General features: G+C 45.5%; 1 protein-coding gene across 1 annotated transcript in view; it reads right to left on the reverse strand.

The window, feature by feature from the left end:
- HIRA (histone cell cycle regulator) overlaps window positions 1-16,017 on the reverse strand; it is a 424,028-nt gene that overhangs the window by 111,967 nt on the left and 296,044 nt on the right. The window contains exons 15-16 of the mRNA XM_085632815.1: window positions 6,668-6,832; window positions 3,633-3,831 (exon numbers count right to left, since the gene is read on the reverse strand). Coding sequence (XP_085488941.1) covers window positions 3,633-3,831; window positions 6,668-6,832 — 364 coding nt within the window. The remainder of the gene's footprint in view (window positions 1-3,632; window positions 3,832-6,667; window positions 6,833-16,017) is intronic.

The following is a 16,017-nucleotide window of genomic DNA, read 5'->3' on the forward strand; positions in this document are numbered from 1 at the left end:
GCAAAGCGTTTGTGTTCATGGCCCAGCACTCGGAGTATGACTTTGGGTCGTGATCGCATTCCAGGCACCAGAGGCACAGGAGATGTCATGGCATCCTATGATATCAGCCGCAAGGATTGAAGCCGGTCATTCGCTGGGACATCCTCAACGCACCGGGAGTCCATCACTCTAAAAAAGAAGTCAAAAAAAGTCGTAAAAATGCCAGACAAAAAATGGCTTAGGGGTAGCTCTCTCTGGATCTACGATTAGGGTGGTGCGGAAAAAGAAAGAACTGACATCAGCGCACATGGGCAGTGTCTATATAGGTCTTGCGACGTCATCCCGGTGCCCACGACCCAGACAACAGACGTGGAACTGACTGACGCACAGATGTACTGCAGTTGAAAAATCTCCAGATCCAGACTGACGCCTGGGGGGAATTCTAAAGGTAAGGAATCTACAGCTAGTAGTCTTCAGCAGATCAGTAGGTCACCTGTGAAACTTCTTCAGTACTATCTTGAACTGTGCTCTGTATTATAAAACCCATTGTACTTTATTAAACTGTAGAGCGATTTATTTGATGGCGGCAGTGAGAAATTGTGAGAAAGTGCCCACTTTCTTGCATGGTAGGCCCCCACCTTTTGCTGAATTGCTGATGTACTTTGACTGAGTGTGCCCTGGGCTCCTGCCAATCAGGTACACAGGGCCTGTGTTCCTTCCCTAAAACTGCATTGAAGCCTAAACCCAATTGGAATCTCTGGCCACATGTCAGCCCCTGGTAAATGGTACCCTAGGTACCCAGGGCACTGTGACCAGAGAAGGCCCCTTAGGACTGCAGCACTTATTGTGCCACCCTCAGAGGCCCTGTACCCTGACACACACAAGCTGCCTTTGCAGGCTGAGTGTCTGGGTGCATAACAAAACAAAGAGACAACATGGCACACATCCCTGTGTGCCATGCCCACAAACCACTGCCCTGGCATACATCAGTCACCCCTCTAGCTGGGTGCCCCCTACAGTGCCCAGGTCCATTCCTGGGCCCTGTAAGTGCAGTGCTGCCATTAAGAGTATATGGTGCTGGAAGCTTGTCATTACGAACTCCACAGCACCATAATGGCTGCACTGAAGACTGGGAAGTTTGGTATCAAACTTCTCAGCACATTAAACCCACACTGATGCCAGTGTGGGATTTAATGTAAAATGCACCACAGAGGGCATCTTAGAGATGCCCCCTGAACAACACCCAACTACCAGTGACCTGACTGAGTGGCTGCGCAGGTAGCCACCACCAGACATGTTTCTGCACCCCTGGATCGAGAGCCTGCTGCTCTCGGGGGCCTGAAACAATGCACATCCTGGGACGAGGTGCCAAGCCTCCTCCCCAGGATGGGCAGGGTTCACGAAGGAGAGGCTTCAAAGGCATACCGCCTTTGTGAGCCTCTCTAGACCACTTGCTGTACTCAGCAACTGGTCCCCACTGTTTCTTACCCCCACTTTGGGGGGGGAGACCGGGCGGGAAAAACAAAGTGAGGAAGAGAGGTGTGCCCACCTCGGCCAACTCCACCCCTAAGGTGGGGAAGGCGAGGTGAAGCACAACCTCGAGTCCCCGCCACCTTATGGATGGGGAGACCCAGCCAACCAGGGACAGGCTCCTAACCTCCTCCCACTGGAGAGTGGCAGAATACGGGGTATACCCACTCCAGGGAGGGGACCCTTTGGTCCCTGCCCTTTACCTACCTGTACCGCCCCTAAATTTAGTATTTAGGGGCACCCTGAACCTTCCTTCCTCAGATCCAGCAACCGCAAGAAAAGAAGGACGAGAAGCCGTGCAGAGCTAACAAGAGGACGACGCCCACTGACTTGGCCCAAGCCCTACAGGCCTGTCTCCCCTCGTACCTGCTCCTGCAAAACCCCGGCACGTCCAGCGGCCAGCAACCAGCGACCTCAAAAACCCCGGAGGACCTGCCTGCATTCACTTTCCAAGCTGCTTCTCCCGTGAACACCGAACGTGTTTGAACTGCAGCTTCTGGTGCCAGCCAGAGACCGTGAATCCAGCACACTCTGCACCCGCCGAGCCCGGCCCGCGTTTGAGTGAACAAACACCAATAGGAGGTTCCCCTGGCGATCCTGACCCGAGATCCGGCGACCCCTGACTTGCCTCAAGCCTCCAGACGATGCCTGCAGCCTCAATCCAGGAGACCCCCACTACCACAACCAGAGCAGGTAAGAAAATCCGACGTCCAAAGGCACCCCTGCACCCGAGGCCCCACGGCCTTGTGTGCCCAACCCAGTGGTGCCTAACCATCCCTCTACATCCCAACTTACCCCGCGAAGTGGTGTTCACTCCTGGAAGATCTTCGTCCCCAAGCCTGCAGTGTTTCTTTGTCCCGGAGAATCTACATTGAACTCAACAGGGCACCCGACCTCAAAACTGCACCCAGCTGCCCTAGCGCCACTGAGGGTGCCCCTTTGGTGCCAACTTGGTCACCAACTTGCACTGAGCTTAACCCTGTGAGTCTTGCTCCCACAACCCTGTGGCCTGCTTGCCAACCGCCACCAACCGGAGTCCCCCTATCCCCCATAGGATAACATTGGGCCTCAACACACTGTACCCGGCCGCCCGAGTGCCGCTGAGGGTGCAACAGTGCATCACTGACCCTGGGAGACCCCCGAGTCTAACCCCAGAACCCAAACTCAAAAGACCGATTACTTACCTTGAAACCGATAACTCATTTTTCCTCATAGGATAACATAGACGCTTTTTCTCCCAAAAAGTTTCTAAGTGTCGACTTTTGAAAACTACAAATATTCCTTTAAAATCAGCCGATTAACCAAAACACATTTTCTCAACTGTTTTCAGGAAATGACCCAGTGCTGAATCCAGGATCCAGCACTGAGTAAGAAAAAGTAACAATAACCTAGCTTACCTGCTAAGTGAATTTCCTCCCATAGGATAACATTGGTGATTCTATGTGAAAACGTTTTTAAGTGTCAACTTTTGAAATTCAATAATCTTCCTTAAAAATCGTACCTTTAACCAAAACGCATTTACTCAACTGTTTTCAGGAAATGGCCCTGGGCTGAATCTAGGATCCAGTCCTGTGTTAGCAAAAGCAATCTGAAAAGTAATTAACTGCATTTTACTTAAAAAGTCCATTCAATTGAATGTAATATACCTGCAATGTGTTGCAAACTGCTTTCTTAAAACTGTAACCAAAACCAGTACAAGTTATACTGCAATTCTGAACTGTGTTCATACAAGTAAATTACTACTGCAAAGTATTTATATGCTTACCTGTACCAGGCTTGCTTGGTTCTAGAAATAAAACAACAGTATTTTTTTTTATACAAAACAATTGGCCTAGAGTTCAGTTCTTGAGTGTGTGAGACCATTTGCTGACTGAGTGTGTACATCAAATGCTTTTAGACTGTCCTCTGATACTGCCTTACTGCTCGAACAAGCTACAACTTTAGAGAGTAAGGTTCTATCTAACTTTAACCTCTGCCAAACCTCTGGAGACTCTTGGACTCTATACACACTGTACCTCACTTTAGTGAAGTATATATAGAGCCAGTTCTTACAGAAATGATGGGTTGAAATCACAAGGAAGCTAAACAATGTGCCACATTGTGCCACACAGAGCTATCCGCACCTGAACAGAAATGGACAAAGGCACCAGTCTACTTTCTTTCCGTGGCCGGCCTTTTCTCCTCTTCTCCACAGACTCCGCATCTGCCTCAGACTTGCGTTTGGAAAGTGGTTTAGCAGCAGGGACCTTCTCCTCGCTGTCGCTGCTACTCTCCACCACATCCCGGGGCTTCGCCTCTTTCAGCGCGCTCGGATCTTTTAATCTGGTATGAGAAGTGCAAAATATATCCAGGTTAGTTAGCGCCATTCAAAGTCTTGCATTAAAGTTCTAGGTATGTCAGTTTAAAAACAAGCCTGGTGATCCTATTCCTAATTAAAGGCTCACAAAGAAAAAGTGCCATGAAACCCTCCTCTTGGAAATAAAAGGAATTAAAGCTTGTGAACACCAACAAACTGCTCACTCCCAGACAGCATCCAAAGAACTGAGTATATCCAAAATAAGTAAGAAACAACCAATTAACAATATGATAGCAGCTCAATATTGGCTCATATGCTGCGAGAATTACAATTTGAAGCCTGGAACAGCTATGATGCTGGCAAGGAATCCCTTGGGGTAGGAGGCTGGTGAGGGAAGTTGGAATTATAAGGCAGGGACAAACTAGGTTTATATTTCACATAATTTGCTTAGTATCAAATATGTTATGAACCCTCTTCCCCTAGCTTAAGTGCTTAAAAGGCTAGGACGAAAGTGAACTTTAAATTACAAACATATCTATCACTTGTGACAAATCCCACAAAAGTTCTTATACTATCTGAAAAAAGCCAAGCCTATTCAACCCAGCTTGTTTTTCAGGCCTGCCCTATGTACTCAAAAATCAGAGGGTCCGCTGCTCTGTGATTTTGCTTGACGTTTAACAATAGGCCTCAGGGTTCACTGGTAATAGGGTGGATACTAACTCATTGAACCTATGCTTCTTGCGAGGACATTTCTCAATAAGGTCTGGCTCTGTACAAGAAGCAGCATTTGTAGGCCAACCCTGTACACCACTGGACAGCAAGCTTGAAAGCTAGGTGGAAATAAGTCTCAGCTGCTGAATATCCAGCATCCCAATTTTGTTTTAAAAAGTGTGAAAATTCCCAAGATCAAAACCCTATCAACTAAACGATGATGCCACATTAATGGGGTCACTGGTCTTTAGAGTCCTGGGGCTACATTCCGTAAAACGGCACAAGGCCACTGTCGATACTACATCCAATGCAAAAAGAGACAGTACCATAACAAATACAATGCGCTCTTCCCAGTGCAGGGATGAATTTGCTCCTATAATTCATTGAGTGCAGTGTTAAAAGATGAACTAGCAGTTTGAATAGCTGGTCCACGTTTTAATGCATAGGTAAGCAGGCACAGTTTTGATGAGCGGTCAGGGATCAACTCACAGTTGGATGCAGGCAAGCAGCGAGGGAGGGCATGCATCTGTGAGACTGCGCTGGTGTTCCCTTCCAAGTGGGTGCAAAGCAGCAGTGAGGGAATGTACAAAAAGTTATTTACCTTCAGTAAAGATGTTTCTTGTGGATACTATTCACCAGCAGGTTACTCACCACGAAAATTAATATCTACATAACAAACCTCAGTTGGAGGGTCTGCGAATCAGCACAAGCAAGGGTTGTGTTTTACAGACTATAACAAAGGAAATCTCTAGCACTTACCCCAGTGTAGTGTGCCACCTACAACCAAATCGGAGTCTACCCACTACCAGAGAGGTGTGAAAAGTGCACATGGAACATTGCTCTCGGACTTCACCGGTCGGGCACAGGGGAGAGTTATTTCAACTTTTCAACACCCAGTCTGGCGCCCTGGGGGAGAATAATTAGGTGAGGAATCTGTTAAGTTACCTATCAGAACCATACGCAGGAGGGGCCCTCCAAGCACCTAAAACCGCTCGTGTAATAGCAAAAGGCCTGAGGGTGCAACAACAGGGGCAAACCGATTTTCCAAAGCAAGTGGTGATAGAGGTTTCGACCACCGGTGTCTGCTTCAGGACATAGCTCACTAGAGTCCAACAACCATTTACAAAACCAAATAATTATTTTATTATGGAGACAGAGGTGTTACTGTTCCAACACCCATTGAGTGACTAGGGGCCCATATAATGGTGGTTGAGACTGCCCGCTGCCAGGGGTATCGGTGGCATTAGAGATGCCCACTGAACCCAATGGCTTGATGCGTTGATACTGAGAAATGGACTTTGGGGTTACAACTTGACTCTGAATTTAACAGGCAACATTCTAGACCCAGATAGGCTAGAACAATGGTTGGAGTGGTTTTTGGACTTAAGATGACCACTCCATCCGAAAGACTCTGGCACTCTTTAGGGGGTGTGGGAGCAAACTATCTTTGACCGTCATTTTGCTTCTAGCGGCTTTCCAAGTTTCCAAAATTAACAGTACTCAGTTGATCTTCTATGCATGCCCTGAACCAACAGAAAACCCATACATGCCTGGAGCCACCACACTCGGGGGACCAAGCAACAAAAAAAAAAGATTAGGGTAAAGTCATGGCTGGGAAACGTTCTTGTGCAAGGGAGCCTGCAGGGAACTACAAAGTATTGAAAACATTTGTTCCTGAAGAGAATTACCATGTTTGGAAACATCATCTTCAGAGTGCTCTACTGGCCAGCCGGTCAGAGCAAGGGAGGTCGGGCTTGCACCAAAAGATTCTTTAGGCCACACAGAATTAGAAAATATATAGATTTAAGCTTTCCTGAGTTTGATATCTGTCATATAATAATAAGTGATTCTATCACAATTTTTGTGATCTGCTCGAATATTAATTACATAATTGATTATGCAGTCTAGATTACGCCGGAAAACCTACATATATTTGGGATTGCCAGACTCCAGTCATTCAGTGGAACATCTCATCGGTTACCGTTCCAGGCTGTTTGCTTGTCCGTTTGAGAAATGCAACAAAATATTGAGCAATTGTTTTTTTTACAAAATATTAAAATATCTCCACATTTTTCATTATATCTTCGGGCCGCAATCAAATAAAAGAACTGAAGGGCTGTTGGCAGTTCTCACCTGCTTTCTGATCCATACCTGTCCATAGCAGCCGGGCTTATGTGAATGATACCAGAAGTCCCTGAGGTGGCTTTAGAGCGCTCCGTGAATCGTGAATCAAGTGCTTTCATGGGCTCAATTTTGGATGAGGGTGTTAAAAGGGAAGATGGTGCGATAGGGACTGTCGCTGAGGTAGTGTTCGTACTGTAGAAAAACAAAAGGAAGATAGAGGGCGTCACAGTGAAAATAAACATTGAGGGGGATGACATCAAAAACAGTGCTGAAATGGAATAAGTATAGAGGCAATATCTGTATCTCTCCGACAATTGAACTCAGGAATGAGAGACATCGGATACTGGGAGGGGAAGCACTGGATCAGCATAACACTGAATAAAGGGTCCTGAGAGGCCACTGGTCAGGAGGACTCCTGGTTAAAGGGCTGGTATGACAAAGCAAGTGCCACGAGGGGCGATCTATCTACACGGATTCGCAATGAGGTTGATTGGCAGTGCGGTGAAGGGGGCGGAGGAATGGAGGTAATGGTAATGGTAGACATCTTCGTATTGTCAAAATATGTGTTATGCTCGCTGTATTGTTTATCAATAAAAAGTGTCTTAAAAAAAAACAGTGCTGAACAGATGAGATAAATTATTCTGCCTGATACTTTTAATGAACAGACAGACATCCCAAACACCGCACCACTGGCAAGAAAGTCACCATCCATACCTTTTAATTTTTATTTTCACCCTGGTGGTCTTGTGGGCTTCATGCCCCCTCACAGGCAGACTGGGGCATGTACCTAGTATCTGCTCACCCCAGTGGCGACTAGGGGAAGCAGAAAGCCCATCATGAAAAACAAATAAGAAACAGAATGGAGTGTGGGGCTTGACAGCTTTGGCATTGAGCTCACCCTCCATTTCCAGGCAACCAAGAGTCTATCTTGGGCATTTACCCCATCTTGGCCAGTCAATATGTAAACCTATGCCTAAAGAAATTAATTGAGGATGGTTGCAATATTCAGGCTCTGGGTTTCGGGGCAGAAGGACTTTTTTTGGCTACATTGTGGAAGCAGATTGATGGCAGGATAGGCCCACCAGTTCGTTTGATTATTTTTGTTTATATTTGCGTCTGTGTCAAGTGTGCTATCTACCCTCAATGGGGTCCTGGTCTGGTGACGATAGGGTAAACCTGATACCAGGAGGGGCTCTGTTCCCAACCCATTCCTGTTTGGTTTTACTTTTTCTATTCCTCAAATCTAGTCTGCTTTCTAAATCCCACAATTTGTCTCCACCAAGGGATAGAAAGGCTGTTTCGGCTCTTGGGGTGAGAATACATCCCGATGCCAGGATGAGACAGCCACTATAAAAAAATATATATAGAGATTACTTAATCTGGTTATTTCTACATTAATGGCACCTTCTTTTCAGTCTAACCATAAGGCCATGTTGAAGCATCTCACTTGGAAATTAGCTTTTTGCTGGCTATTTCATCTTCTGGGAGGGTCCGTGACATTCAAGCTTTATCTTCAATTGAACCCTAACAGTCTTCCACATAATAGAGTTGTATTAAGCACAAGTCCAACCTTTCTACCCAAGGTAGTTCTGGATTTTCATATTAACAAGACGGGTAACACAGTTTTTTATGCGCTTAACTTTTTAAAATCCGAACTCAGGCTTAGGGCGAGCTGCGACTAACCAGCCTGACTCTTGTCACTATTCCCGGTACTATGTACTTTAGCCTGTTTAACTAATAACACGATCAAGCGCAAGGTCTTATTGCACCATCTAGAGCATTTTGTTTAGCGGGTATCCTATGTGGGTTTGTGAGATTTGACTGCATACATTTTTATATTGCATATAATATGTTTAAACCAGGTATGCTCCCGTCTGGATTGTACGTACTATATTTTATCTTCTGCTTTTATGGTTTTATCATATGAAACCAAATAAAGTTATTGGTATATTTTGTATTTGTACTTACTGTAATCTGTAGTATAGGAATCCTCACTGAAGTCATAAATGACCCTCCCTCTTATCGAATCAGAATAATTTTCAATATCAAAGATCTGTTTGTTTACCTTATGTTCACCTTTCAAAAGAACTGTGGCTGTAGGGCAAATTACAAGTACAAGACAAGCTGGAAGCTGAAAGCTGCAGACCTCTTAACGTGGTATAATGAATTTTTTACCTAATGCCATCTTAACCTGGCAGGCATCTTTTTATTTTCATTTTTTTCTACTGAAATTGGACTGTTTAAGGCTGCATAGCTTTTAGGTACTGCACTTTTCAGCTAGATACTACTTGGTAGGTTCTTTAAAAATAATTACTCTGGACTGAGAAAAACCAGCAGTACCTGTTCTTTTCTCTGGAGGAGACATGTTCATTGTTCTTTTTTCAAAATAGTAACCTGCACTGAAATAAATAAACCATATCTCTCGCTCTCTCTCTCTATATATATATATATATATATACACACACACACATATATTCATTCACTGAAAAAGTCTCTCTCTCATATATATACATATCTCTATATACACACACACAGAATGAATATCTAGATCTTTCGCTAAATATATATATATAGATAGAGAGAGAAAGAGAGAGCGAGAGAGAGAGAGAGAGAGAGAGAGATAGAGAGAGAGATAGAGAGAGAGATAGATAGATATTCATTAACTCAAAAAAACAAAGGTTGAAGTAACTTTATAGTTAGGTGAATGTGTTAGTGATAAAATTAACGATCTGAACTAAACAGAACCACTGAAATTCACCAGTTAGCACTCCGACCATGCACTGCTTATGACCCTACATATTACACCACTCATGACATATTCTATTATATCATTTATGCCATCACTGATGCCATCTCAAATGACATCACTCATGACATCATCCAATGAGTCTGTTAGTTTGTTTTTTAGTTTACATAGTGGCAGGTAACATGGTACTTCTTTACCTAATTTTGTACAGCCGGTGTCCAGCTAATGGGTGTGTTTACCTGTACTAAGTATTGTAAGCAGCCTTGAATTAATAGACAGAATTGTCTCAGCATGACAATTTCTAAGTAACTTAAAATAATATACACTAGCTATTACCTATGCATATGTGTTTCTTTTGCTTCAGAAGATGGGCTATTAGTTAAGTTTTCACCACTGAGGGCTAAAGATAGTATGATCTTTTTCACCTTAAGACCGTGGTTATTTTAACTGAATAGTCTGTTTGCCAAGTGTTGCACAGTGTACACTCTTCTTAGAAGATACTTTTAATACTCTGTAGTGTATTTCTCATGAGAGTTTCACTGTCTGGAAACAGTGTGTTTGAGAGTAAACTCTCTTCATAGAGTGAGCACTGTTTACAGTACCCACTTACCTACTCATATCAACTTCATTTCTCAATGTAGGTTGGTGACTGCCAGGGGTTTAATATAAATAAACGCTGCGCATAGTAGGTCATTCATTTTGGAACAGATGTTGAGTATTTTGAGGAACTTTACTTTTTCTGAACAGTATTTACATTTTGAAAACCCTGTGCAATAAGGGTTTCCCATATATCTGTGGTTGATTGTTAATGTGTACTAGGCAACCCGTGAAGTGTATGCTATAGGGTCACTGTTGCACATAAAACATGCTTGCTACACCTAAAGGAGTTGCATCTGTGATGGCATTAATGATGCTACATATTACTCTGAGCTATCTTGAGGTTACTTTCACAGTTCTAATGCCATACCTGCTTATTGAGCGATGTGTACAAAAAGTTTGGATGATGTCATCAATGATGCGATTTGAAGTCATCATTGATGTCATGGATGATGTTACAGAACATGTCATGAGTCATGTAATATGTGAGGTCATAAGCAGTGCATGGTCCTGCTAACTATACTTTAAATGGTTGCTTTCTATCGTTTTTTCCAATTCAAAACGTTAATGTTATTACTGACCTGTTTAGCTAAGTTTAACGTTACTTTAAAGCTTGGCTTTTTCAGTGAATTTGTAATTTTTTTTTTAACCAATAACCATTCTATGTATCAAACCGGACTATAACGTTACTTTAGCCTCTGGTTTCTAGGTTTTTTTTAAAATAATGTTTGATTACAATACGTAAAGCCAGCCTCCCCTTCTGCACCTAGGCCCTGCAGCAAACCCCCAGAGGCAGCCAACCCCACGCTAAACACAGTCTTTTATCACGCACAACGTGGGGTTAGCTGCAGGGCATCCAACTCCCCACAGGCAGCCACTCGGAGGCAATGGGGTTGGTCGCGACTGGGGTTAGCCGCAAGGTCTGTCCTGCAGGCAAGCCTGCTGAACACAGCCTTTGGCCATGTGCAGAAGTGTATTGGCCACAGGGCTTAGCCTGCCACTACCTCCTGTGACCAAATACCCAGCAGGATATTAACCGTGCACAGCCTTTGGCATGTGCAGAGTAGGATTGGCCTTCGGGCACAGGGACTACTTTCCTTGGGGCAAAACATATATATATATATATATATTAAGGGGAGGCCATGTGGGCCCCTCTCCGAACTTCATTAGGCCCTGGGGCCCCCCCTAACCACCAAGGCCACATTTTATTTTACAGGAGAGGGGGGCCACATGACCCCTTTCCCTGAACCTCATTAGGCCCTTGGGACGCAATCCACCAGGGCATCAAGTATTTTAAAAAGGAGGGCGGCACGTACCTCATTATACCCTGGAGACCCCATCCCCAGGGCGTCTTTTAAAAGGGAGGGGAGCTGCGTGGCTGTGCTTCCTGGGACAGAGAATGTGAGCTGGCCCGAGAATGGGGTCCCTGGAGCCATTAATGGCTCAGGGATGGTGGGCTGTGTGACCTCCCTCCCTTTTTGTAAATTTAGTGCCACTGGGGATGGGAGTCCTGAGAGATCACGGCTAAAATAGCTGATGTTATTTGAATTTTGTTGGGGGGCAGGTGCTGGTCCCTTTAAGTCCCCCGCATGGGGCCTAGGGAGGGGAGGGTATCCCTATTATATTACTTTATTATTTTTTTTTAACTTAAAGACAAGGGACTACGCTCCCGAGCTCTGCAATACCTGCCAGCAACATTTTTCTGATGTTGATGGAAGCCAATCAGCTCTCGTTCCTGTGGGGTATGACTTCCACGGTAGCAAATTGGCCCAAGGGAAGAAAATTCTCCCTGAACCACTCAGAACGCTCCATTTCTTTACAGGCACTCCCACGAGAGTCTTTCGAGCCTCTCACGGACCCACCCATGTAGATATACAAATATTTTTGACTCTTAATTTAAAAAAAGCAAAAAAATACTGAAGGGATTTACACCAAATCACAAAAAGCATAATCTGCTGCCCAAGATCTAGCTCCCTGCCAAAATTCGTGCAATTCCGTTCAGCAGTTTTTGACGTAGCCCTTCTTGAAGAAATCTATGGAAAATGCAGGGGATTTGGCGTTTTGGTACCCCTCTCTTTTCCTCAGTAGCACCATTCTGGAAAGTGTATGTATGTATGTATATCGAATATGCTACTTACCAGTATGCATCTGTTCTTGGCATGTAGGGCTGCTGACATTCATATCTGTGCATAGATCGCCGCCTAGTGTTGGGTCCGGATGATTGCACATTGTTGTCCTGGAAGAGTCTTCGAAGTATCACGAGATAGGTGGCTCCTCCCCTAGACTACAGTGCGCATGGGCATCCTCTCCATCCTTAGATTGTTTTTCGCCATTGTGGCAGTGATGGAGTAGATACAGTAAGTGATGACCATGCTATACAGTAATTCTGAGTGCTGCAGCCGCTACAGGCGCCGGGGAGGAGGGTGGGCGATATGAATGTCAGCAGCCCTACATGCCAAGAACAGATGCATACTGGTAAGTAGCATATTCGGTTCGAGGCATGTGGGCTGCTGAATTCATATCTGTGCATAGATTATATAGCAGTCCCTCCATTAGCGGCGGCTGCCCGTGTCAGCTGCAGCAGTCTGAAAAAGGGTCTTGAGAACAGCCTGTCCTACAGCTGCCTGCTGTTTTGAATGTACATCTACACAGTAGTGTTTAGTAAATGTATGTATAGTGGACCATGTGGCTGCTCTACATATTTCCTCTAAAGGAATGTTCCCTAGGAAAGCCATGGACGCCCCTAACTTTTGTGTTGAGTGAGCTCTTGGAGGAATCGTTAATGTGTGTTTAGCTTTTTGATAGCATATTTGAATACATTTAACGATCCATCTGGCTATCCCTGCTTTGGAAATGTCGTTGCCCTTGTGTTGTGGAGAAAAGGCAACGAACAGTTGTTTTGTTTTCCTAAAATCCTTTGTTCTGTCTATATAGTACATGAGGGCCCTCTTTACATCTAGTGTATGGAGCATTCTCTCTGCGACATTTTCTGGATTTGGAAAGAAAACAGGCAGTTCAATATTCTGATTTATGTGGAACTGCGATATTACTTTAGGCATGAATGTGGGGTTGGTACGTAGTACAACTCTGTTTGCGTGAACCTGTATGAATGGCTCTTGAATGGTTAGTGCCTGGAGTTCACTAACTCTTCTCAACAAAGTGATTGCCACTAAGAAAGCTACTTTCCAGGTGAGGAATTGAAGCTCACATGAATGTAGAAGTTCAAAAGGTGGACCCATCAATCTGGTGAGGACCACATTCAGGTTCCACACCGGTGCCGGTGGGTGTGTTGGAGGAATCACTCTTTTGAGTCCCTCTAAGAAGGCTTTGATGGCAGGCACTTTGAATAAAGAGAGGTGCTGCCTGTTCTGAAGATAGGCTGCTATTGCGGTTAGATGTATACGGATAGAGTTGTATGCCAGATTGCATCGGTATAAGTGTAACAGGTAACAGATGATGTTCTGAATGGATGCATCCAGCGGATTAATGTCATTGTTTTTACAGTAAATGACAAATCTTTTCCATTTAGCCGCATAGCAAGCTCTGGTCGTGGGTCTCCTGGCCTCCTTGATGATAATATACATTCTGGAGGCAGGTTCAGGTAGTCAAACTCTAAGACCTCAGGAGCCAGATCGCCAGGTTCAGCTGTTGCGGATCTGGGTGCTGAATTTCGCCATGGTTCTGTGTTAAAAGTCTGGGTGTGAGCCGCAGTCTTTGATGCGGCACCACGGAAAGTTCTAGCAACGTGGTGTACCATGGCTGGCGTGCCCACATTGGAGCAACCAGGATGAGTGTCATTGAGTGTTGCCTTAGTTTGCGTGCCACTAGCGGTATTAATGGCGCTGGGGGAAAAGCGTACGCAAATCTGCCTGACCAGTTCATCCATATCGCATTGCCCTGCGACTGTGGATGCGGGAACCTGGCGGCAAAGCTTTGGCATTTTGCGTTTTCCTTTGTGGCGAATAGGTCTATCTCTGGATGACCCCACTGCTGGAAGTACGGTTGGAGTACTGATGGATGTAGCTCCCACTCGTGCATTTGGTGGCTGTGTCTGCTGAGCAGATCCGCCATGTGGTTGTCCTTGCCCGGGAGGTGTTCCGCCATGAGGAACATGTTCCTCTGAATGGCCCACCTCCACATGCTCTGAGCCAGATGAGACAACTGTGGAGAGTGTGTTCCTCCCTGTTTCTGTATGTAGTACATGGCAGTCATGTTGTCCGTCCGGATCAACACGACTTTGCTGCACAAGTGTACTTTGAATGCCTTCATTGCCAGGAAGATTGCCATCAGTTCCAGAAGGTTGATGTGCATCTTCTTTTGCTGTGTCGTCCATAGTCCCTGCACCGTGTAATTGAGTACATGAGCTCCCCATCCCTGGAGAGACGCGTCCGCCGTCAGTACGATTTGTGGAACAGGCTCCTGGAACGGTCGGCCCTTGCAAAGGTTTTGTGGATTCCACCAATGCAGAGAGTTGTATGCCCGACCGCTCACCAACACTAGGTCTTTTAATTGCCCGTGAGCCTGATTCCATTGACGTGCCAAGCACTCCTGAAGCGGGCGCATATGTAGTCTCGCGTGCGGGACTATGAAGATGCAAGAGGCCATCATGCCTATCAACTGCATGAACACTCGCGCTGGGAGGGAGTGTTGAGGTCTGAACCTCTTTATCAGCAGTTGCATGCTGTTGATTCTCACTAAATTTGGCTGAGCTTTGGCTGCCAGAGTGTCTATGGTTGCGCCCAGGTACTGCCGTACGTCGGCGGGTTGAAGATGTGACTTTGGATAATTGAGTGAGAATCCCAGACTGTGAGGAAGGTGAATGGTGTGGGATATGTGGCTGGCACACTGCTGGGCTGACTTTGCCTGAACAAGCCAGTCGTCCAGGTAAGGGAAGACGTGAATGTGCTGTCTCCTTAAGTGTGCAGCCACTGTCGCTAGGCACTTGGTAAAGACTATGGGCGCCGTTGTTACTCCGAAAGGGAGGACTTTGAACTGATAATGCTGATCCTGAATAGTGAACCTGAGATATTTTTTGTGTGATGGGTGTATGGGTATGTGGAAATACGCATCCTTCAAATCTAGTGTTGCTAGGAAGTCTCCCTGACTGAGTAACGGCAGAACCTGCTGGAGGGTGAGCATATGAAAATGCTCTGACAGAATGTATTGGTTGAGAGGTCTCAGGTCCAGTATAGGTCTGAGAGACCCGTCCTTTTTTGGGATCAAGAAGTACAGAGAGTACACCCCTGACCCTCGTTGTTCTACAGGCACGAGCTCTATGGCTCCTTTTTGCAGCATACTTAGTACTTCCTGCTGCAATAATGCCAAGTGCTCTGCGGACATAGGACGGTGTCTTGGTGGTATTTTGGGTGGATTGGATGTTAATTCCAGACAATAACCGTACTGGACAATTTCTCTGACCCACCTGTCTGTGGTGATGGATCTCCAGACTGGCAGGAACTGTTGGAGTCTCCCCCCGACCGGTGTCATGTGGTCGGGGAACAGTGACAAGACATCACTGTTTGTTATTTGCGGAGGACCTGGTGTTGTTGTGTCCTCGTCCTCTGCCTTTGGTGCTGGATCCACGATATCCACCCCTATTGTTCTTATTATAGGTACTCTGGGTATTTCCTTTAGTGTACTGCTGCTGGGACCCCTGACCTCTAGCTGCTCCTCTATTACCGGGGCGACGAAAGGAGCCACTCCGAAACTGCTGCGACTGTAGAGCCCCCATAGATTTCGCAGTTTCAGTGTCCTTTTTAATCTTTTCTAGTGTAGTGTCAACCTCGGGGCCAAATAAAAAGTCTGGGTTGACTGGTTGATTTAAGATATTATTTTGAATCTCAGGTTTGAAACCTGATATTCTTAGCCATGCGTGCCTCCTCAACATCACACTAGTGTTGATTGCCCTTGCTGCAGTGTCAGCTGCATCTAGTGTGCATTTGATGGACGCATTTGTAATGAGTTGTCCCTCTCTGATGAGGAGCTCCGCTCCATCTTTATAATCATCTGGTAGGTGTTCTAGCAGTGTTTCTAG

This window comes from Triturus cristatus, chromosome 11 (assembly GCF_964204655.1).
Source record: "Triturus cristatus chromosome 11, aTriCri1.1, whole genome shotgun sequence".
Taxonomy (NCBI): domain Eukaryota; kingdom Metazoa; phylum Chordata; class Amphibia; order Caudata; family Salamandridae; genus Triturus; species Triturus cristatus.